At 22.6% G+C, this 25536-nt stretch overlaps 1 protein-coding gene across 1 annotated transcript; it reads left to right on the top strand.

Annotated features, from left to right (window-relative positions):
- Nucleotides 1-2551: 2551 nt before the first annotated feature.
- On the top strand, nt 2552-25536 carry LOC145849241 (uncharacterized). The gene is made up of 4 exons (XM_082954383.1): nt 2552-2801; nt 22990-23108; nt 23268-23755; nt 25503-25536. Exons 1-4 carry the CDS (start codon nt 2552-2554, stop codon nt 25534-25536), a joined length of 891 nt encoding a protein of 296 aa, XP_082810509.1.

Consider the following 25536-nt stretch of genomic DNA (forward strand, 5'->3'; position numbering starts at 1 on the left):
TCAAAAAAATTATCCTAATACATTACTTTATTATTATTAAAACATTAACCCATAAAATGAAAATTTTAGTCGAGTTTTTAAAACCAATATGTATTGCGATTTAAAATTATGTTTTATTTATTTTTTATATTGATACACCTGTAACTCAAGAAACTTGTTGCAGTCTGTGCTCATATTATTAAAAAAAAAACGAAAAATTAATAAAATAACTACTTAAACATTATTGCTCGTTGTGACGTCATTAATACTTACCCAAACAACAGGCTTCAAAATATATGTTTTAATTTTTAGGTGTAAAAACTGTTAGTAAGATATTTATCAATTTTGTTGTTGTTGAAACTATTCCTTCTTATTTTTGAACAGTTTTTAGGAGCTGTAATTATTTATCAACAACATAACATCGAGAAGCTTCCTTAAATATAGCAACAATTACGGTCGCAAAATATTTTTACAACTAATTGTCTCTTGTATGGTATTTCAGAGCTAATGATTATATGTCGTAACTAAGATTATGTTGGTCTACTAAAGTTTAGAAGATTTTTCAGAACTCATAAATTGCTTATCAAAATGAAAATTAGAAACATATTTAAAACTACAACAGACATTGCTTGTAATAAAGTTTTAGATCTCTAAGTGTATACTGAAAAATACTCTACTCAATAACGTAGTTCTTGATTTTTCACTTTATTCACTTAAACATGTTTTTAGTATCCTATACAAACTTAATAATTCATTGAAAATAAATACAACAACTATTTTTAAGTCTCAAAATATGAACCGCTGTCATTAAATTTTCATAATTTTAAGATAAATTAGGTAAATTAGATTTATTAAACAATATATTTATAAATTAAATTATTAATTAAACAAAAAGATAATTAACTTTCGTATTATTTACTAAGTTTCAACGTTAAACACGTATCATCAGAACAATATAAAGCAAATAGCAAAATTTTAAAGGAATCACAAAAAAATCACATTACGACGTTTCCAATAAAAACGATTAATTTTAGTTAGCTTACCTTGAAAAAAACGTATGTACAAGTTATAACTTTAAATAAATATTTCCATTAAAAAATAAAACTGAGTAAATTTAAATATATAAATTTTTAACGCATTATCTACTTTATACTCTTGTGACGTCAGCAAAAACTACTCACAACATGATGAACAACGCAACTATTTATTAAAACCAGTGTTTTAAAAAGAATAACTTACAGCGACTATTAAGTTTTCTTTTATTTAAAACAGCTTCAAAAGCTGTCATATAATGTCTTAAGAGAATTATTTAACTTTTAATATAGATAAAATACATTGAGATTGTTTTAATAAAAAATTTTTAAAGAGCTTCACAATTAAGGAGCCTTTATACAATTATGACAAAAGTTAAATTGTTAAAAAGTTTATTACTTGACAGTTGTTTCACGCTAGTGCGATGATCACAAGTAAAAGTAAACAAACTATTAAGTTGCAACAGACAAACATTTTATATAGTTTTAGATAAGTAGTTAGTTGATTAGGTGATTGGTTAAATAATTGAATTTTAGTAATATTCAGCAAGATAAATTATAATTAACGTAAATACAATTATAACAAAATTCAAACGACAAAACAAAACTATATAGTGAAAACAAAGGTAGATTAAACTTAAATCTAGCAAATTAAGACTTTAAATGAAATTTTGTAAAATGTCAACATTCTCCCACCAGTTCTGATTTCAAGTTTAAAAGTTTGTTTTTATTTGCAAATGCGATTTTCGATTGCCAAGTTACATAGGGTGCAAATTTTACTGGGCTTATTTTGCTTATTGCGATGAATAATTTCCCATTTTATCATTTTTCTCCAATCAGGGTTGCAATTTTTTATTTTGTGAATGAATCTACTTAATCTTGTGCTTTCTTTCTTCTTTACAATATTAAAGGATTGTATATGTTCGTAAAATCTACTTTTAAATTGTCTCCCAGTTGAACCAATGTAAATATGTTCTTTTTTGTTATACATGACTGTTGCTTTATAAATGACTCCTTTAGTAAAAAATTCACCTTTAACTGGACAATTATTTTTTGATCTACAATTGCATAATTTGCGGTTTTCTTCAGTTGTATCATTTGAGTTTTGAAGTAATTTCTGATTGTGATTGGACAATTCTTTTTCCAAATTGGACATGCAAGAATATGAAATCTTAATTGTATTTCTATTATATATAGAACCATGTCTGGATACTAATTTTAGGAGTTCTTTCTCAATTATTGTCTTTATAGATTTACTGAACGGAGAATTGAAGTAAAAAACTTTCTTTTTCCTTAATTTTCTTCTACTTTTTCCAATAGGAATACTGTGAACATATGATAGTTTTGTTTTTAAGGCACTATTCTCTAAGGTTTTTTCATACGGATCTTTTATCTTGTTAAATATGTCTTTAGTTTTGGATAGTGATGATAAACTTTTTTGTATCATTGATGGAATTTCTTTTTTATTGGGTATGAGTGATTTGAATTAAAGTTCATATAAATATTCTTAGCATTTTCTTTCATTTTTTTTGGACATAACTATGGACCTGGAGAAAGACGAGTACCTTCCATTTAGAAAAGAAAATGCTAAGAACATTAATATGACTTTTAATTCAAATCACCCATTCCCAATAAAAAAAGAAATTCCATTAATGATACAAAAAAGGTTATCATCACTATCCAAAACTAAAGACATATTTGACAAGATAAAAGATCCGTATGAAAAAACCTTAGAGAATAGTGGCTTCAAAACAAATTTATCATATGTTCACAGTATTCCTATTGGAATAAGTAGAAGAAAATTAAGGAAAAAGAAAGTTTTTTACTTCAATCCTTTCAATTCAGTTAAAAATATTAAGAATATTTTCGAACCCTTAAATTTTAGTTTTCAATCTGTCTTCACTAAGATAAATAATTTTTTTAATCAAGTATTCTACAGAAATGCATATTAAAAAAAGTAATTGTTCTTAGATAAGCAATTACTTGGAAAATTAAAAGTTTTTACAATTACATTAAGATTCTTAACGGATTTAACAAACTTCAAAACTAACAATATAATTTTATTAATAATTAAAATTTGAGAAAATAAATAGGATTTTAAAATTTATTTGAACATTTTTATTTTGTTTAAAACACTTTAAGTAAATTGCAATTGTAAATTAAACTTCTAGTAACATTTTAATATGAAAAAAAAAACTAATTTTAAAGAACAAATTATGAGCTTTTATAATGTTGCAGCAGAATAGATTAAATGTTAAACAATTTTTCAAATGATAAAAAGCAAATAACAAAGTTTTTGCTACTAAAACCAGTGGTTTTAGTATTTTTTAGCTCATTTCGAAACTTTACTACAAAGTTTATGTTTACCATACAGCTCATTGCGATCTTATTTGTTTATATTTATTTTTAAACTTATTATTTATTTTATGGTGTTCAAAAACATGCTTAAGACATCTCTTAACAATTATTGAAATAAAATTATGTTAGAAATTTTAATTTCAAAATTAATTTTAATTTTTATATTTAAAATTTTATCAGTATATTTCACAAGTAAAGCTTTTGTAATCACAATAAATGTTATTAAATAAGTTAGTTATAAGAAGTAAGTAAACTTGTAGTATGTTTACAGTTAATTTGTTAAATTGAGTTTTTTTTCTAACCTTTTTCTTTTAAAAAATCATGCAAGTTAAAAAAAAACAGTTTAGTTTTTAATTAAACATCTTTTGTCATAAAACTTAATAAAAACAATTTAACATATTCAAAAGGTTTTTAAATAATAATTTTATAAATGTTTGTTTGCAATTTATATTTGTTTTTTTTTTGACACCAAAGCTTGCTAACTTGTTTTGATCACTTAATTGTATATTTAAGAGTATACCTTATAAATAAAACGAGATCTTCTCAATCTATTTCATTATTTAGCTAAAGACCTCAGAATTATTAAGTATGCAGTATAAGTCGTAATACTAAAGCACCAAAAACAAGAAAGCGCAGTACAGCGAAGGGATTAATTAAATAACAAATGAGATTTATTCGTAGAATTAGAAACTAACTTAAAAAAGTAATAACTGAAAATAACAATAGTGACGCAGAATTGTTACGTCGAAATAAGAAAAAACAAAATCACAAAAAAAAAAAAAAGATAATTCTATGGATAAGATAATCACTTGTTAAAATACTTCACGAGCAAAAGAAACCGGGGTTCGAAGCTGATTACAAAAGCTTTATGAGTCTCCAATCAAGCTAGATTAATTTCAAACGATTTGAAACAACAAATCAATCAACATCGAAAATTGTCTCTAAGATAATTGATCAGATATTTTTTATTTTTATAGCTGATCAATCGCATACATTAGAGAAGCATTTGTATGGATGATGTCAATAGAAGAATGAGACGCTGTACTTGCAATGTCTAACATGCTATTTTCAGGAATGTATTGAATGATGGTTTGCTGACCACAACACATGCCCTCTATGCAGACATGTACTTTGAATATAGTTAATTAGATATAAAATTCACAAAAAGTTATAGTTGTATGAAACGTTTATAATTAAAAAAAGTAAAACTTTATTTAATGGTTTACTATAGTATTGGCAAGGATTAGTTACTATATAAATACTTTGCTGATACTAATAGTAAGTTACGTTTTACTTATAGTTCAAGATAATCTGAATTTATCAAAGATTATAGCGTAAATATAAATTTTACTTTCATTATAAGTTTCATACGTCTTAAAAAGTTTCACAATGCAAATATTTCACAATTTGATAAGCTTACATTTTGCGAAAGTATTGTAACACAATAATTTACACTTTAGGGCATTATTTTTACAAAGGTTTTATAAGCTTTATAACAATAAGCCCAAAACGATAATTCTACATCTGAATGCATTTCAATAAATTTATATGAATTAAATAGAGGTGTGCAAGTTAAATATTTTAAGTTAAATAATTTCGGAGAAAAAAAATTGCGACCTCTTCAAATAAAATTGTAACTTCTAGATATTATTTTACTTAAGAGGTCGAATTTTTTGTCACTGAAATCTGGTTGTAAATAAATTATTTAATTTGCACACCTCTATTTAAATATGCTCTTTAAACTCAGTAAATTGAGCATTCTTTATTATTTAAGAAAAATATGAAATTATAGGAAAAACATTTACACCTCATTTAAAATATAATACAATAAAGTCAAGTATACAAGTATATCAATTATAAAGATTTGACAACAATGATTTCTTACACTTTGTCAAATACCCAGTTTAAAAGGAAGTTTATTTAAAAATTCCCAAAGCGGGTATAAGAGTATTCACGGTTACAAAGGTAAAACCACCAGCGCTGTACATTTTCACTTGATATACTTTTGGTTAAGTCACAGCTTTATGATTTATAAAAAAACAAATATTGACATGATTTATAAAGTTTAAATATCTTACTCATCAGCTATTAGCTAGCGTATTATGTTATAAAAACTAAAATAGATTTTTACATATAAAAATGAAACGTCTTAAACTGTAGTAGAAATCTTTTATCAGCACTGTATTTAAAGATAGTTTGCTTACCACAGAATATGTCCGTTAAGCTGGCAAAAAACATTAAGTGTAAAAAATTATAAATTTATATAAGTATCTAAGATAATTTATGGATTTTTAAATTTTTTTTAGTGCTTTATATTGAATGCTTTTAATGGAACTTTTAGAAAGGACTAATTAATATACAAAAAGCTTTATTTTAATAATAAATTGTCGTTCGTATACAGTGTAACAATAAAAAGCTATAGCTTCACCTTTTTTTAACTAAAAAAAATTAAAAATAAACAAATGTAAAATAACTTTTAAAAATAAGTTCTCGTCAATATCATTTGCTGTTTTTTTACAAAGTATAAAATTACTCGCTTTTAAAGCTTTTATATTTTCATTTTCACAGAGCTAAAACAAATAATCTAGATAGTATTGTACATTGTAAAATTTATATAAAAAATAAGCAAGTTCAATAATAAACACTAGCTTTTGCTTAAGTTTATCACAACATTAAGAAAAAAGTTCAATTGCATTTTCAGTTTATTCAAAAGTAAAACATTTTGAAAAAATTTAATAATGTAAAAAAAAGATTATTAGTAAAAAGATACTGCTATCCCAAGTACTGATATATAATTTGTAAAAATATCCTACTTAAAGCTGTTTGTTTTCGTATGGTTAAGGGTGAAAAAAAGATTTGGCAATTAAAATAAACTAACATTTAGTATCATCAACATTTAGTAAATCAACGGTATTTACTGTTAATGTTTAAATACAACTAGAAGCTTTTACAATTTGTATCAAATTAAGCTATACATCGATAATTTTTAATTGAAAATACAGACTTGAAAAAAAATACTATAACTTTATTTACAAGTTTTTTTAATTTACAGAAATTTAAAATAACATCCTGTAAAACCAATCTCTTTATATTTATTCACAATTAAAAGTAGGAACCGCTTTCACTTTTACAAATTTAATATACTTTTTAAGTCACAGTCTTGTGACTAAAAATATTCCAACAATCAAGTTGCTATAATAAATTACCCTTACTAGTTTAAATGAATAATGTGTTAAGTTTTTCGGATGAAATAAACTATATACGTCATAAACAGCTTAAAAATTAAAAAAAAATACTTATTGCGAAATACAAGTATAAAGATTGTAAAATCGAGTCTGTTATCGATTTCAAAGTTTAACTTTGCTAATTTTAATGCTTTACAAATTAAATATGACAAAATGTATTTTATAATCTTTAGTAGACATTTAAAACATAGTTGTATTTATTAGAAAAGCTAAAATTTTTAATTTTTTTTATAAAAGCAAACTTTACTCAGCTAAATTATTACTTATATTGTTATAATGCTACTTTGTAAGAGCTTCAAGTTTAGAAAAAATTTTATATAAATTTTTTGTCTAAATCTGGTAATTATTTATTCACAATTGAAAATATTCAATACTAGTTATACTCTAATATTTTTTATGTATCCATCTATAAAATGTTAATTTTCAAGAATGCAAAATATTAAGGAGTTTTTTAGAAAAAAACTAAAACAAGATCTCGATAAACTAATCTCATGGCATTCAATTAACGAACAAAACCTAAAACTATAATAGTTATAAATTTGTCACATTGTTTTAGTCACCGTTTAGTGACTTATAAATTTGAACTTTTTAGATAATGAAAATAGGCAAACTTCATAATTCAACTAATAAGTTTGTTTAACTTAACCAAAAATAAACTACACACGTCTTATATAGTTTAAAGAGTACAAAAATTACAACATATAATAATTTAACAAATTGCAAAACATTAATATGAAGAGTTAAAATAATATTGTTTTGATGTTTTTCAGAGACTAAATTGAAAAAGCAATTTATGAAAGCAAGTTGAAAATTGTTGTTTTTCAGAAAATGAAAGTTTATGAAAATTAAAAGTTTTCATTTAACTTACTATTTTGAAAACTTGTAAAATAATTAAGTATGCATTTTAAGTGTTAGTATAAAAAAGTTTAAAACTGTCCTGTTTTTTGATAAAAGACCATCAAATATTTCACATATGTTTACAATTCTTAGTCAGATGTCTTAAGTTAATATAATTTTTAAAATGAATAAAAAATATTTAAGTTCAAGGATACACATGCAAACCAAAAATATAAGGTTTTAACAGAAAAAAGCTTACAGCTTGCTTATACAACGATTTTTATTGCGTTGTAAAAGAAATTACAACGCTTTTGCGAAGCAAAGCTGAGGAATGAAAAGATTCCTAGAAAACTGAAAGAGATTTTAATTCTATGTTTAAACAGAATTTTGTTTATTATTACAAAATAATGCAACAGTTTTACATAAAAAAATTTGTAATTGTATGAAAAACTAACACAGCTAATTAAATCATAGTGTAAAACAGACTTCAATAAAATTACTTCTCTTAAAATGATTCTTTTTATTTTCTACCAAAAGCCAATTTACAAAGTAGTTTATCTAAAATGGCTTAGCTGGTTGTGAAATATGTTGATTTAAAAGATATATCTTAAACTTTTTACATTGATTTAGTCGCGTAATTGTGACACTTAACTATTTTGTTAGACCATAGATAGCATATTAATAATTTGCTAGTTTAAAAAAAAAATTTTGAAGTTTTACACGAAAAACATACTACATGCATCATAAGTAGCTTTAAAAAGCAAATATTAAAATTTTTTATAAAGTTTTATTAAAAAAATGTAAAAACCGATTTGTTTCCTTAGATTAAGAAAATCAAAAACACTCAAGATGTTTTTAATGTTATATCTTAGGTTATTTTGTTTATTGTAATTAAAACTTTTGCAAATTTGAAGATAAAGTTTATTACTGAAAGTAAAATCTAAGACTTATTAAAATTACTATATTTAATTTCTTATTTTAAAGCTTGAATTAATTGCTTAAAGGTCAAAGTATATTGTATACATCATTAGTAAATAACTTTTCATCTGAAATAAACATATCAGTTTGCCTGTATAATTTCTAACCTACATTTAAATAAAATATTGTCTTATGCATGACTCTGAAAATAAAGAATTAACTAATGTAAGTAAAGTTTCTGTTTTAGAATAAAAATAACGTTTAGTGTTTAAAAAAACTTATAAAATGTGAAGATAATTTGAAAACTTGTAAATTTTATAAGCAAACATGCTAAGAATTAGCAAAAAAATGTTCAAAATTGTTCTGTTTTAATAAAAAAAGTTTTGTTTTATCAAGTGCTTTACACATGTTCTTAGTAATATATCATAAGTTATTAACTTTTTTTTGTACTAAATTAACATTACTTCAAGTTAAAAGATACACATGCTCACTGAAATAAAGTTAATTTAACGTGAAACAGTGAAACAAGCTTTAAAACTTGCTTATATAATTCGTTTTATTTCGTTGGAAAAGAAATAGCTGTTTGCGAAGTGCATATTTCTAAAAAAGTAAATAGATTTTAAATTTTGATACTTTGTTTAATCAAGAATTTTCTTTTTAGTATCACAAGACTAAAGTAATAATTTTACATTTTTTACCCTTTGTAATATTTACAATAAAAAAATAACTAAATGCAGCTACTTAAAACATTGTATAAAACAGATAAGTGTATCAATAAAAGTTACTTCTCTAATAAAGATATCTTATATTTTGTACAAATAGCCAATTTACAAAGTAGTTTATTTCAAAATTGCTAAAGCTGGTAACAAAATAATTATGATTTAAGACGTATAACTTCACGTTTTTGATGTAGTTTTAATCACGTTATTGTGACATCAAAATATCTTACGTTATAAAGAGCTAAAAAAATTTTAATTCACTAGATTAAATATATAATTGTTTATAATTTTTACACAAAAATAAACCACAATACGTCATAAATAGCTTCAAAATGCAAATGTTTTAAAAGTTTACAAATTTTTAGTTGCAATTTTTAGGTATAAAAAGTAAGTAAAAATTGATCCACTTGTTTTATAATCTACGTTTACCTTTTTTCCAATTAAAGTTAGAAATGAATTTTATTTCTTTTCTCCAGAATTTAATTTAAAATAAAACTAAAAATTTTGCCTGGATGACTCCTATCTATACTTAAGAAGAGACTTTTTGAACATATAGCTGATTTAAGCCTCTAACTAATTTATTAATTTAAGAAAAATTATTGTTTAGTGTTTAACGATACAAAAACATTTTAAATTTAAGCCTTTCATTTGTTTTACTAATTTAAAAGTTTGTAAAATGCTAAGTTTTACTATATTTTTTTTAAATGCTCTGTTTGATTGAAACAAAATTATTAAGTATTTTACTCAAGCTCTTAGTAATAAACTTTAAATTATCAGTTTTCTTTATACTAAATAAAAACAACTTTAAGTTTAAAGGTACACATGTTTAATGAAATAAGTTAAGTTGAATAAGAAACAAGCTTTACAGCTTGCGTTTTTAGTTATTTTTAATCCGTTTAAAAATAACTTTCATTTTGTAAAGAAAATCCGAGGAAAGCGAAGAATTCTAAAGAAATGAATAAGATGTTAATGCTGAGTTTAAACAGAAGTTTTTTATAATGTTACAAAAGAAAGCAATCATTTTATATTTAATCAAATTTTTGTGAAATTTATAAGAAAAACAAACTTAGTACAGCTATTTAAGTCATGGTATAATTCAGACAAATATGTCTATGAAAATTACTTTCTAAAAATGATATCTTATACTTTCTACAAATAGCTAATTTACAGAATGATTTTTATTCAGTATGGTTAAAGCTTGTAATAAAATATTAACGATTTATAAGGTAAAACTTTAAATCTTAGTATTGATTTAGTCACGTTATTGTGACATTAAAATATTTACCTTAGAAGTAAGCCATAATGTTTTAAAATTACTATTTTAATTCGAAGTTTTATGAATTTTTTACTCAATAACAAATTACAATACGTTTTAAATAGCTTTTTTACTGCAAATGTTTCAACAGTTTATAAAACTACTTTATTTTATTAAGTACTTATAATTTTTTCTTTAAATAAAAGCAGAGCTTGTATTTTTTTGCTGAAAATAGTTTAAAATGAATCATTACAGTTTGCTTTTATGATTCTTATCTACATTAGAAAAAAGACTTTTTATTGAAACTTCTTATTTAAGCTTTAACACTAAATAAAGTTTGTTAAAATTAGAAAAATTTTCTCTCAAAAATTAAAATTTTTGTTAATGTTAAGCTTTCATTTAATTTACTTACTTTAAAATGTAGAAAAATGTTAAACATAAGTGCTAAGTATTAATATAAAAATGTTTAAAATTGTTCTGTTTTATTAAAGTAAGACAAATAAGGTTTTAGTGTTATATCTTAAGTTATTTTTTTATCCTAAATAAAAATCACTTTAATTTAACTTACTGAAAGAAAGTTAAGTTCAATAGGAAAAAAAAAATTGCCATTTTATTCTATTAATCGCGTTGGAAAATATTTGCAAAGCAAAACCGAAGGAAATGAAGATTTATAAAAAATTAAATAGTATTTCAATGCTATGAATAAACAGAAGTTTTTTTTTTTACAATAAAACTAAAGCTATAATTTTACATTTTATCAAATGTTTTTTAGTTTTAAAAGTAAAACAAACTGAATATATTTGATTAAATCATTGTATAAAACAGACAAGTATGTAAAATAAAAATTAATTCTCTAAGAATGATACTTTATATGTAGTACAAATAGCGAATTTACAAAGTAGTTAATTCCAATATAGCTAATCCTGGTAATAAAATATTTACAATTTAAAAAGTATAATTTCAATTATTTTAATCACGTTGTTGTGACATTAAAGTGTTTTACTTAGAAGCAACGTAAAACTTATGTAAATTACTAGTTTAAATAGAAAACTTATAAACGTTTTACATAAAAATAAACTACATTACGTCATGTGTAGCTTCATATTTCTAAAGTATTTTTAAAATTTACAAACTTTATTTATATAGCATTAATAAAATTGATACTTAAGTACAAATGAAAATACCTGTTTTATTAAAACAAACTTGTAAAAGCATAAACTATATTTAGTTTTATTTAACTAAGGTTTTAAGTTGAAAGTAAATTTTGAGTGCTAAAAATAAATTAATTTTCAGTTCAATTAAACATATAAGTTTACAGTCATGATTCCTTAACTACACTTTAAAAGAGACTTTTTTTTAATAAACCGCTTAAACTAGAAAAATATTATAATATAAACTTATAAAAATTTTTATTATTCAGAGTCTTTTTCTTATTCATTATACTAATATTTTAATATTTGCTTTTATTAAAATGTTTAAATATTTGCTCCTTTAAAGCAAGTTATGACGTACATAAATTACTTTTGTGTTAAACTGGATAATTTTAATACCTGATTTAGCCAAAAACCGTTTTCCAGATTGGCTATTTGTACAAAATAAGATTATTTTAAAGACTATTAGACTAAATTTTTGAGTTTTAATGACAGTCGACTAAAAACAAAAGAAATATTTAACAAACAACTTACAATTAAAATCGTTTTGCCGGTGTTAAAAAAAAATATTTGTAAGTAAGCCTAACATAAGTTTATTAGCTTTAAAAATGATTGTAAGCCTAATCAGTGAAAATTTTCACTGATCAAGTGGAAAAAAAATGAAAAGTAAAACTGTAAGTGGGTGTACCTTCATAATTAAAAAACCATAAAAAAATGTGAAGCTTCGTGTTTATATACAAATGTTTATTTTAATAGTTTAAAGTTATTGGTATCAATATACAACTGTAACTTTCAATTTTCATAATAAACTTGTTTAATTTCACAAATTGTAAATTTCTATGAATAATTGATTTTTGAGGTAGATGTTTCCAGTACTGTATAAAAATTGTTCGAATTTTCTAATAACATTAATTAGGCACACAAAAAAACTTTAAATGCTATGTATGTTGTCTCGCGCAGCATAATTAAAATAAATAAATTAAAACTTAATTTTGTCACGTAAGAAATCGAAATAATAGTTTAATGTAAATAAAAATTTTCTATTTCGTTAACAAGTTTTTAACACTATTTTATTTAACATTTACAAACTAGAATTCCCTTTATTTTGGCATGATTTGCAAAAATTGTACATTTTGGATTTTAATTCATACTTAGATATGGCTTGTGTTTTGTTTAGTAACACAATTTATAAATACATAATGTTAGAAGTACAGTATATTAGTAAACTTTTGCTTTGAACAACTGTTTCAGCGCTTTAAATGGTTGATTTTAAATTAGTTAAACTTAAAGTAACTTAAATGTTACTATAATACGATTAAAAATAGAAACAACTTTTTCACTAGATTTTAAAAAGCTTATTAGTGACTAAGCTAGAAAAAACTAAAATTTGCATAGAGTTAAATTTTTGTTTAAACTGTCAACTTATCACTTAAAGAGTTCCACCGTCCTTCTCAAAGATAGAAACCATACTATCGATTTCATATATATGAAGCAACTTGAAAATCTAGGCATTGTTTACACATCTACACTAAACTGTTTAATGTTGCATCAAAATTTCATAAAACAAAATGAGTTAGCAAGTTCATAAAATGTATGGATCATGCATTAAGTTTTCAGAGATTATTGTTACATCGTTTAGTAAAAACCTTAATTTTTGTTTTTTGCTTGTAAACAGAAGCTTTCAACACGCGACATTATGCTTGATACAAGCTAATTTATAATTAAAATATCCTTAGTTAGTAACTTTGAAATCCTATTGACTACAGTTTAGTTTAAAACGCTGTAAACTCAAAACTTTAAAACAAAACTAATACCCGTTTATTTATTCAATCCCTATTTTAAATAAAATCTATATTTCAATTACTGAATTATTATGTACTGAAAGGCTCATATAAAGTTGAAGTAAAATCTTTAGATTTATGTTTAGTTTTTAAAAGTTTGTAAGCAAATTTTGAACAACTTTTATTTTAACTAAATTTTTTATCACACACCCATAGTTTAATATCATTTAAAATAAAAATTATTAAAGGATTTTTTTTTATTTGAATGTAGTAAAATAAGTATATTAAAGAGAAATGTTTATTCAATCAAATCTTATTCAGTTTAAGTAATATTTAATGACAAATACTTTTATTTGCAACTTAAATATGACATACTTTAAGGCAAGTTGTAAAGCATTTCTTAATGGAAATTAGTTTGTTTTTAGTAAACATGTATATCTTTAAACTTTAAATTATTTTAGTTATTTAAAAAATTGCAATATTAATAATTTGGTTAGTAAGAACTTAAATAGCTGTTAGTTATAGACTTGTTTCAATAAAAAAGGTCGTTTGTATAGTAGTATTTAGCAATAAAAATGTTTGAATCATTTTTGTGCGAACTTTCAATTCAGAACTATTTAGTAAATTTCAAAATTTTCAAAAGTTCTAAATGACGTATTATAGTTTAAGTATGTGTGAAAAATACTTAAAATATCTATATAATCTACTAAACTAAAGAAATAATTATTATTACTACTATATAACTATTTATAAGTCACAAAGCTGTGACTGAATTAAAATTAACAACTACAATGGTAGAGTTGCAACTTTCAAATTAAAAACATTCTATTACCAGTTGTATAAATAATAAAACAAACAGCTTTGTAAATTGACAACATATTAAATTTATTTACATAATCATTTTAAATAACGTTATGAAAGAGTATATCTTGTTTACATATCTTGTTTAACACATACACTTTACAAACATGTAACAAGATGTAGAATTATTGTTTAAAACCAATAATAAGTTTTAAAATCTAAAATTTACCATCACTAGTTATATTTTTTTATGGTGGATTGTATTTAGTAAAATAATTAAAAAATATTTTATCTAAACATACTTATTTAAAAACATAATGTTTTCTAAGCTTAAATCGTAAATAAAAAGTACCATACAAATTTTCCATCTAAAAGTATTTATTCTCAACAATAGTTTAACACTATATATACCTTAGTCAGTGCTTTAAAGATAGACAATTAGAATTGCTTAAATCTTTAGTACATACATTAGTACAATTATAGTTTAATTAGTTTAGTTTTTAGTTATCGTCTAACTAAACTGTTTTAAACAATTAACTAAGTTTTGAATAAACATAAAAACACCGGAAAACAATTACTTATAAATTATAATGAAAAAAAAAAAGTTTAACTATTCGTAACTTTCGTTAACATGTAAGTATGTAAAATCGTACAACATTAAGATTTTTGAAATCGTTATCAAAATTGAATTATCATTAAGTTTATTAAATAAAAAAGTGTAAACAATAATTCACTACCTAGAAATGTTATTTACAACTTATTTTTTCTAAACAATTACACAAAACATATTCAAAAAAACAAAAAATATTTCGACGCAAATTTGGAACATAGTAGAGTAAATATAAAAAACTTTTTGAATAAAAAACTATCGGTTTTAAGTTTTCATGTGAAATTTTGAATAATAAATACTTTTTTTTATTAAAGTAGTAAAAACTTAACCACAACGAACAGATTAAAAAGTTTGTAAATAAACAAAGTCAAACTTTCTACACTTTATAGTTACAATATGCTTTATAGTAACAATTAAAAGATTTATGCTTTCCTTTTTACACAGACTGTCAAATCTGTGGAAATATGTAAAAACTATATTTTCAAAGTAACTCTAGTAGTTGCTTTATTATTTTAAAGCAATTGCAAAATAGTAAGATGCATTTTTACACTTGCATTTTTTGTGATGTAACTAGTACTTGATCACAATAACTGGCACGAAAGGTTCTATAAACACGAATTAAGTTTAAGAACTAAAGGTTATTTGCAGGTGATAAAATTATTTATATCTTGCTTTTTTTTTATAAAAAATTTATAAAAGCTGTTAAATTATGTAAACATTATATTTGCAAAGAAACTCTAGTAGTTGTTTTTTCATTTTAAAACAATCACATTAAGCAAATTTAGTAACAAATAGTAACTAATACCTCATACCAAATAAATTTATTAGTATAAAAATATCACATTGCAATAACTTTAATAACTATACTAAAAATAAAAATGTTAATTAGTTTTTTGCTATCATACAGCACTTTAAGAATTTTTTTTCCAGCAAATTTATACTTTATCTCTAATAAATTATTAGAATATAAGAATGAATTAGAAGATAAGATTTCTAGAGTGATTCAATAACTTTTCGTTGTTAAATCAAAAACAGGTGTTACTCTGCAAATAAATTCTATACTAAATTATTTTTTTAGTGTTATTAACTTAAAGTTGAAGAAATAATTTTGGAATTATTAAAAATAACTTTAAACATTCGAAATTAGAAAGACTAAAATATTTTGAAGTAAATTTTACTTTCATTTTCAAACTTTAAAAGCTAATAATGACAAAAGTAAAATAAAAAACTATGTATAGTAGAACAACAACAAAATTGATTTTAAATATACTTAAGAATTAAATTATAACTAACACCTGAAAATTATCTATACAAGTTTTTAAAATATTTAGTTGCAGTCAAAACAAACAAAGACAAAGAAACGATTGTTAATGCTCTCTGTAAATGTCTTTTTGTTGAATATCGCACCAACTAACCAATTAAATTTAATATTAACAAAACAGCCAAATTTTTCAATTTAAAACTTGTTAAAAATTTGAAACAGCGTATGAGCTGTGAATGTATAACCATTATAAAGCTATTTTAAAACTTAGCAAACTTCGTCACATGCTGTTTCTGTTTTTTTAATACTTTTTAATAACTATTTTTAATATTTTTTTATTTATCTTTAGTATAAGTTTAACAGTAGTCTCATGGTAAAAGTTAGTTACTTTAACTAAATTTTACATTAACAAAACATCAGCAATATTTAATGTTTTGTTTAAACGTAATAGGTGCTCTAAGATTTAAAAAAAAAAATTACACAAGCCGCAATGACCAGGTCATTTTAGGTTTAGACTCTATTTAGTGACTGTATAGTTATACCTTTCTGAAAAACTTTAGTAAAACTTTATAAACTAGTAGATAAACTACTGGCAAATTCTTTTTAAAATCTAACTGCAATAATTAAGTAAGATTATAGCAGCATATTATTTTAAAAAAAGCATAAACAATTGTATTTGGCTTTATAATAAAAAAATTCTAACTATGAAAAATATGTCAAAAATATAAAATACAAGTACAACAATTTTATTTTAGTTACTTTTGATAATATTAAACGAATTGTTTACATTATCATCATCTTTGGAATAAATTTTTATCAGCAGTCTTAAAAAATATTATTTAAAGTTATTTCATTGTTTTTTATATTAAAGATATTGTTTCAACTTAGCTAGTGCACTTTTAACATGGTTTCAGATACAATTTTAAAATTTTAAAAATAGTTTGTAAGAAAAAAAATGAAATTAAACTTTATCTTATTATATTTTATTTGTAAAGAAGTTAATAAGATTTCGAAGCTGTGTTTAAGCAGAAGTTTTATTTTATTATCACAAAACTTAAGCAATAATTTTAATATTATTAAATTTAGAAAAAAACAAACAAAATGCAGCTATTTAAATCATGGTATATTACAGACAAGTATGTCGATAAAAAAAACTTCTTCTATAATAAAATCTTATATTTTTTACAAATAGCAAATTTACAAAGTATTTTATTTCAATATTTCTGAAGCTGTAATTAAAAAAATTACGATTTAATAAATATAATTTATTGTTTTACATTAATATAGTCACTTTATTGTGACATTATAATATTTCATTTTAATAATTGCTCATTAATAGTAAACTAGCTATTTAAAAATGAAAATTATAAAATTTCTAAACTATAATTAACTACAATACGCCATAAATAGCTTAAAATTGTAAATATTTTAAAATTTTGCAAACGTTTATGTCAAAAATTTTAAGTATAATTAGTTAGTAAACCTGATTAATTTCTTTTTTTTATTCGATTAAACGATTTTTTTATAATTAAAATCAAAGATTAAAGTTATTTCTTTTTTTAGTGATGTAGTTTTGAATAAAACATTACAGTTTTAAAAATATGATTTCTAATTAACATTCAAATGAAATTTTTCGTAAAATGCTTTAATTAAGTATCTGACACTTAAATATGTTTAATAATTCAAAAAAAATTTATGTTATAAAATAAAATAAAGTTTCGTGTTTAAAAAAACAAAAACCTTTACAATGTTTAGCTTTCATTTAGCTTACTAGTTTAGGAATTAGTATAATGTTTAAATATACATGCTAAGACTTGTTATCGAAAAAAGACTATCAATCACACTACACATTTTCTAAATAATATATCCTAAGTTATTAATTCTTTCATGATAAATAAAAATCTTTTTAAGTTTAAAGGTACACATGCTTACTAAAAGAATGTTTTACTAGAAACAAGCTTTAAACTTGCTTATTCAATTCTTTTTATTGCGTTGGAAAAATTATAGCAATTCGCAAAGCAAAGCCATGGAAAGCAAAGATTTCTAAAAAAGTAAATAAGATTCTTCAATGGTTTATGATATGTTTAAACAGAAGTTTTTCTTTTAATATTACAAAACTAAAGTAATAACTTTACATTTTATAACATTTTTGTGAAATCTATTATTGAAATCAAACTAAATACAGCTATTTAAATTATTTTATAAAACAGACAAGTATGTCAACAAAAATTATTTCTCGAAAAAAAAAAACTTATATTTTGCACAAATATCGAATTTACAAAGTAAGTAGTTTCTTTCATCATGGCTTATACTGGTAGTAAAATATTTACGATATAAAAGGTATGACTTCAATTTTTTGGCTTGGTCACGTAATTGTGACATTAAAATTTTACTTTATTAAGAACTAGAATAATAAATAACTTGCAAATTTATAAACAAAATTTATCGAATTTTCACAAAAAACAAACTACATACGTCAAAAATAGCTTCAAAGTGCAAATTATTAAAAATTTTACTAATTTCTATGTTTCAAAATCTTGTTATAAGTTTTTCTAAAAATTGATTTACTTACTTTATTAACCATATTTAACTTTTGTTTTCAAATCATAGTTAGAGCTGAAAGTTATTTCTTTTTAACTGAAAATAATTTTGACTCAAACTTAACAGTCTGTTTATTTAATTCCTTATCTACAGTTGAAAAGATTACTTTAGTAAATATTTTTTATTAAAGCCTCTTATTCTAAAATAAACTTATATTATAAAATTAACTTTTACTAGCTAATAACTTTAAAAGTACATAATGCGAAATAATCACAATGTGAAGTTTAAATTTAAAATATTAATTCGAAAATTTGTAAATTTTCTAGAAAAGAATTATACTAAATATTGTATTGCAAAATTATGTGAAAAAATACGTTAAAAACTGATATGTTTTACCAAAACAAATATATAAAAGCCCTATCTTATTATTATTTCAATATACTTTAGTTTTGTCTAATGTAAACTAGAAATAATTTAACGTATAAAAACACATATTTTTATTAAAATTAATTTGTATTATATTAAAACAAACTTGCTTACAAAATTTATTTGTTGTATTTGAAAACAAATTAAATTTTGTGAAGCAAACCCGTAAATAATTAGTAACTAAAGATATATCAGTATGAACATGTGCAATATATTTGTTGGCCTTTTTTCAAGAAAACAGAACAATTTTAAACATTTTTATACTAGTACTTAGCATTTGTGATAAAATATTTACAAATTTTCAATTTAGTAAGTTAAATGTATGATTCGCATCGCAAGAATTTTTTTTATTTAAACAATATAAACGCTAAAAAGTGGGCTCCTAGTTTTGAAATATTTGTACTTGAAAGCTATGTTTGACGACTTAGTTTATTTTGGTGTTTAAATTTTTAACATAATATTTTTGATTTAAAAAGAAAAAATAAACTTTTATAGCTTAAAAAAACAGAATTATTTTATACTTCACAGGTCTATGATTAAATCAGTATATTCTAAAGTAGATCAGAGGAGATTTAGAGTTTAAATGTAAATATTTTTCCGACTTTTTTTTTATAACATTATAGGTAAAACTTTGCAAAAAAACATTAATTGTTTAAACTTTTAAAAGGATTTTTTTAACGAACTTAACAGTGCTTAAAAAAATTATTTCAATTATAATTAATTTAATGTCTTCTTATGCAATAAGTCTTCTACTCAATTAAAACAGTATCAAAAAAGTTCTTTAGAGGAAAGATTAATTCAGAAAGTTATAACGCTAATATATATTACTAACAACCTGTGTAAAACACTTGATGGCCTTTTTTAACAAAATAGAATAGTTTTAAACATTTTCATACTAATACTACCATGTACTTTTTTGTATTTTTCAAATTTTTAAACTAGTAAGTTTAATGGAAGATTCACATTGTGACAACTTTGGTTTTTCACACACTTAACATCAATCAAAACTTTAACATTGTTAAACTTTGTTTAATGCGATTTTAAGTCGATAACTACTTTTGAAATCTAAACAAGTAATCATATATCAAACCGTTATGTTTGACCAAAATGGAACTTAAACTAATTGCTTAAATAAAATCCTGTTAACTTTGAATTCTAATTAAAAAATAACTAAAATGTTGTGTTTATAATAAGTGTATATGCTTAAACAAACTAGTTTATAAGATAGTAAAATTAAAGTAAAGCAATTTATTTTACTCTTTATACTATAATTCGCAACGTTTTATTTTTAATTTTAGATTTATTTGCACTTTGAAGCTATTTGTAACGTATGTAATTTATTTTCTTGTTAAACAATATAATTTTTATGTATAAGTAATTAGATTATTAAATGTTTGTAAGGCTCTAGAAAATTTAATATTTATAAGTCACTAAACGGTGACTAAAAAATATAGTTATAGAAGTTGCACTTTTTTATTCGTAAACTTGTTTAGCCATAATTAAATAAACTGTCTTTTTAATTGGCTATTAGTATAAGATATAAGATATACTTTTTAGAGAAACATAATACAATGATATACTTGACTAGTTTTTATAATAATCTAATGTGTATATTTTATTAATCTAGTAGGTTTGGTATATAAATTTTATTGAAAAGTTACAAAAAGTAGAGTTATTGTTTCACTTTTGTTTTAATTAATATAAAAAAAACCATCTTTTTAAACAGAGCTTTCAAAAATTGCTGAAAAGCTTTGCTTTCTTTGTTTTTGATTCGTAAAACATAGTTTTTGTAAAAAAGTAATTTTATACTCAAATTTTAAAGCTTTTTTTAATAAAATTAGATTTAATTTTAGTAACTTTGAACTTTAAGTAATATGATTAATTATATAAATAGTTGAAATTTAAAGATTGAATACCTAGAACACATGCACGTGTAGGTATACTTAATAGACTTGAATCAATAAAAAAGAATTAGTTTGCTAATTTCTGTACTTATACTTAGCAATAAACTTTAGAGGATGATTTGAAAATTTTAATTAAAATTACACATTGCATTTTTATTGCTATATAAGTGTATTTACCAATATAGCTGTGCTTATATTATCAAATTTAATTTAGTACCAGAAACAATAATATGTATTCACAAATAGTAACTTTTTTCAAATGTATAATTTTTGTAATTATTAAACTAAAACGTACTTAATTTATTTTTATTAAATAAAGTTTACTTTTAACTGTTAGCTTTTAATTATCAGCTTTGTTTTTAAAAAAGAAGAAAATATATATGTCGTATTTAGAAAAATTTTATCGGCTTTGACATACTTTTTTTAATAAAATAGAAAGATTTTTACATTTTTCTGCTACTATTTTTGTTAGTGTAAAATGTTTTCACTTTGAAAATATACTTTATTTTGAATATAAGTTTAAAACTTTTTTATTTTAAAAATATTGAGTTAACAAATTTCTATAAATCTGAGCTGCTTAATTATTTTTATGTCTTAAGACTGTGACTAAATCAACGTTATAAATTTTAACACAAAAAAGTGTATCTTATAAATCATAGTTAAAACGTTATTAGTTAAACAAGATCTTGTATTAATTTTCTGTAACATAAAAGCATCTTAATAATTTAGTTTCTTTTGCTTATTCATTCTTTTTATTTAAAATATTTAATTGTATGGTTTGTAGTTATTTACAAACAATAATAGAAATATTGAGTTTGTAGTTAACTTAATTTAATTGATATTTAAACGATATGTCCAATACTATAAAACATATTTGATAGTTTATTTGAGTTTGAAAAAAAACTATTTACAAGAGATTACTGAAAACCAGGTGGGTATACTAATACATAATAAAAATGAAAAAAAATGAGATTGAGTGATGAAGAAATAAATACTAGTATGCAATAAATAACAATTTTTATTATATTTCACAAGTTAATTAAGCACTTGTTGGAAACTTGTTATTGTTAAGCATAAAACTATGCAAGTATATATACGAGTATATTTATTAGTAAACATGCCATTAATTTTTCTCAGCTACACTTTAATACTGGTTTAAAAAAAACTAATTAATAAATATTTTGTTTCATTTTCTCAGTTTAAAATGTGTTTATTTATAATAAATTTTAAAACAGCAACTGACTATTTATTTTTAAAATAGTTTTTTATATCGGTCTTGCTTTTTTTATATACAAATTTCATAAAAGTAAAACTTTTTGTTTAGTTTTTTAAACTTGAAAAGCTTAAAAGCTTTTTATTTGTAACTTAAATACCAAATATTTTGGTTTAATTTACTAACTTAGGTTTTTTTTTAAACACATGGTATAATTTTTACATAAATACTTTTTAAGAGTTATTAATAGCACTAAAGTATAGCTTGCTTTATTTGTTTTTAATAATAACAATTTTTCTCATATTTTTGTTTTATTGTATATTTAGTTTTATTATGCTACTTAAACCTATGTGATTGTTCAATTGTTTTGTTTTTCATTTTAAACTTGCAATTCCTAATCTTTTGTTTAAAAAATTAAAATATTTTAAAAGTAAATATCTTTAGTTAATCTTTTCATTTTAGAATATAATGTTTATATTGATTAAAAAAAGCGATCATTTATGTTTACTCAATAAAACTTTAGTATTATAAAACATAAACAGAGTATTTAAACTCGATTTATTTCATATGATCGAATGAGTGTTATTAAGCTTGCAATATCTTATAACATTTTTATACTTTAAATTTAAGCTTATGTATATAATGTATCAGTTAAAGGTTTTTAAAGATTCTAAAATTAATATGTTACTCTATAAAAGTAAATTTATAACATTTACGTATTGTTAGACAAGAATTATACCATTCAAATGTACCATAAATTTGCTTAATGTCTAAAGATGATTATCTGAAAAAACTCAATTCTATTGTTGAAGATAAAACTAAATTCAAATTAGTAGAAAAGGACAAAAGGAAAAACTCCAGACACCCCCTAATAAGAAGAATAGAACATATAAGAGAAATGATAAAACAAAACCTTAAACCTTTTATAGACAAAAAGACATATAACAACCTAATTACAGGTGGCAACTCGACGGGCAAGTTGTATGGCACGTGTAAAGTCCATAAAACAGATTACCCATTGAGACCCATCGTATCAATGCTAAACACACCGTCATATAAATTAGCTAAATATCTGGATGTAACAATCAAACATCATATCCCATAACAATATTGTGTGGAAAACAACAAAGAGTTTCTAAAACAACTTTCTAAATATGAACGAAAAGACGGTGATTACTGCATTAGTTTTGACGTAGTCTCACTATTTACTAATGTACCACTAAATGAAACTCTACAGATGATTGCAAATGGAGTACGTGGTAGTACCATACCACAATCAAATATTTTAAATCTTTTAAAGTCTGTAACTGGAGGTTTGTTCCAATATAATAAGCAATTTTATACACAAATAGATGGCGTAAGCATGGGAAACCCACTAGCGCCTACTATAGCAAATTACTTCATGGGAACATTGGAAAAAAATCTCTTTAACACCGAAGATGAAAATAATCCAGTTTTATACCTTCGATATGTCGACGACATACTCTGTATCTTCCGAAAAGATGTCTCATTTGAAAAATTCCAAAAAAAGTTAAATAAACTACATAAGTCTATCAACTTCACATATGAATTAGGTGGAAACGAACTCCCATTTTTGGACATTAATATCAAACTAAAGAGAAAGGAAATAACAACAAAAGCACACAAAAAAGAAATTGATACAGATGTCATTTTAAATTTTAGTGCAGTGGCACCAATTAAATGGAAAAGAGCTCTAATACTGTGGTTTGTAAACAGAGCGAGAATTATAGCTTCTACGCATAACATTTACAAACAAGAAATCACAAGCTTAAAAGAAAAATTCTTTAAGAATGGTTATCCAAAGAAATTTGTTAATGACATAATTAAAAGATCTCTTAGTATTAATAAAGACTGCACTAAACAAAAACTAAGTAACTCAAATTTCAAAAATGTGGTAAAGGTACCTTATATTGGAAAACCTAGTATCGAGTATAAAAAGAAACTAGAAAAGCTTCTAAACAATTACATCGAAGAATTCAAAGTAGTTTTTACCACAACAAAAGTAAGCAATTACTTCAGTAATAAAGATAAGACACCCCATGAATTAAAATCAAACGTGGTCTATGAGTATAAATGCTCTTATGATAAGAGTACCCAATATATTGGATTCACTTCACGACCATTAGTAGAAAGAATTAAAGAACATTTAAAAGGCAAAAAATCGGTATCGGACCATATTAGCAAATGTAATGTTTGTAAAAATGAAAAAATAACTGTTAATAATTTTGGAATTTTGAAAGAATGTAGAAATAAATTTGAGACCCTGAAAAGTGAAGCTCTACTAATTAAACGCTCTAATCAAATTTTAAATAAACAATTAATTAAACCGGGTATTACCCATACATTAAGAATTTTTGACTAGTTTGATACATATTAGTTTAACAATTTGTTAGTACTTATGTAAAATGTTGTTTTATTAGAGTTTATAATCTTAATTTATAAAATTTTTATATAATGTATCACTTAGAATTTTTTTTTTTGTATATTTAGTTGTTTATCACTAATTTTATTTATTTTTGCACAGTATTTGTTGATAATGACTTATTATAAGTCAAAACGTCGTCATGCGAATAAATTTTAAACGTAGAATGTGTTTCTTACTGAAATGGTATTTAAAAACTCCAGTATCCCCACCTGTTTTTTATTTTTAATTTTGATCAAAAAAACTAAATAAATTATAAATACATTTTTATTATGATGTGTATATAGGATTCAATAAGTATCGAATAAACTAAAACAATTGTTTTCATTATGATATATACACTTGATAAAAAATACAAAAGTTCTTATAAGTAAAACTTATAATTTTAATATCACGTGTTAAATCAAGAACAATGTTTTGCTATTTACTTACTACAATAGAAAAATATTTTTTTAGTTTATTTAGAAAATTTTTGTAAGTTGCTAATATGATTTTGAACATTTTTCGAAAGGCATCATCAGTTACAAATATTAACAAAACACTAGTAAAGTATTTTTTTAGTTTAAAAACCACAAGCTAGAAACAAATTATTTCGGCTATAAATAGATCATTTATAAAGTTTTTATATAATAAAGTCTAAAAATAAAATTTATCCACCCTAAATTATAAACGGTACTTAAAAGAAATTCTCTACTTTTATGTCATAAAACAAAGAAATTCAAATTTGTTCAGAAGTTTAGTTCAATACTTTGTTAATAATAGAAGTCTCTTAGTTGATAACTGATAAGATGCTAACAACAAATCAAACACTCTAACCTATTTTCTAACTTAAATAATACTTTTAAAACTAAAAGTTCGTATAAAAATATAAACAAGCAATTAACTAACTTCTCATACACAACCACTAGCAGTAGTTCTACATTCATAGATTTTCTTTCAATTATTCATTTTATTTATGTATCTTCTTAAAGATAAACAACTTTAAAAAATAAAAATATATATCTAATCTACTATATTTTGTTGTTTCAGCGGTACTGAATATCTAAAATCTTCAAAGTACTAA

The sequence above is a fragment of the Thalia democratica genome, chromosome 1 (genome assembly GCF_965202585.1).
Source record: "Thalia democratica chromosome 1, ktThaDemo2.hap1.1, whole genome shotgun sequence".
Taxonomy (NCBI): Eukaryota; Metazoa; Chordata; class Thaliacea; order Salpida; family Salpidae; genus Thalia; species Thalia democratica.

Coding starts and splice junctions, on each gene's coding strand:
- LOC145849241 (XM_082954383.1), top strand. CDS start 2,552: ATGGACCTGGAGAAAGACGAGTACCTTCCATTTAGAAAAGAAAATGCT. Junction 2,802..22,989: donor CAGTATTCCTATTGGAATAA/GTAGAAGAAAAT, acceptor ACCTAATTACAG/GTGGCAACTCGACGGGCAAG. Junction 23,756..25,502: donor AAAAGAGCTCTAATACTGTG/GTTTGTAAACAG, acceptor TTGTTGTTTCAG/CGGTACTGAATATCTAAAAT.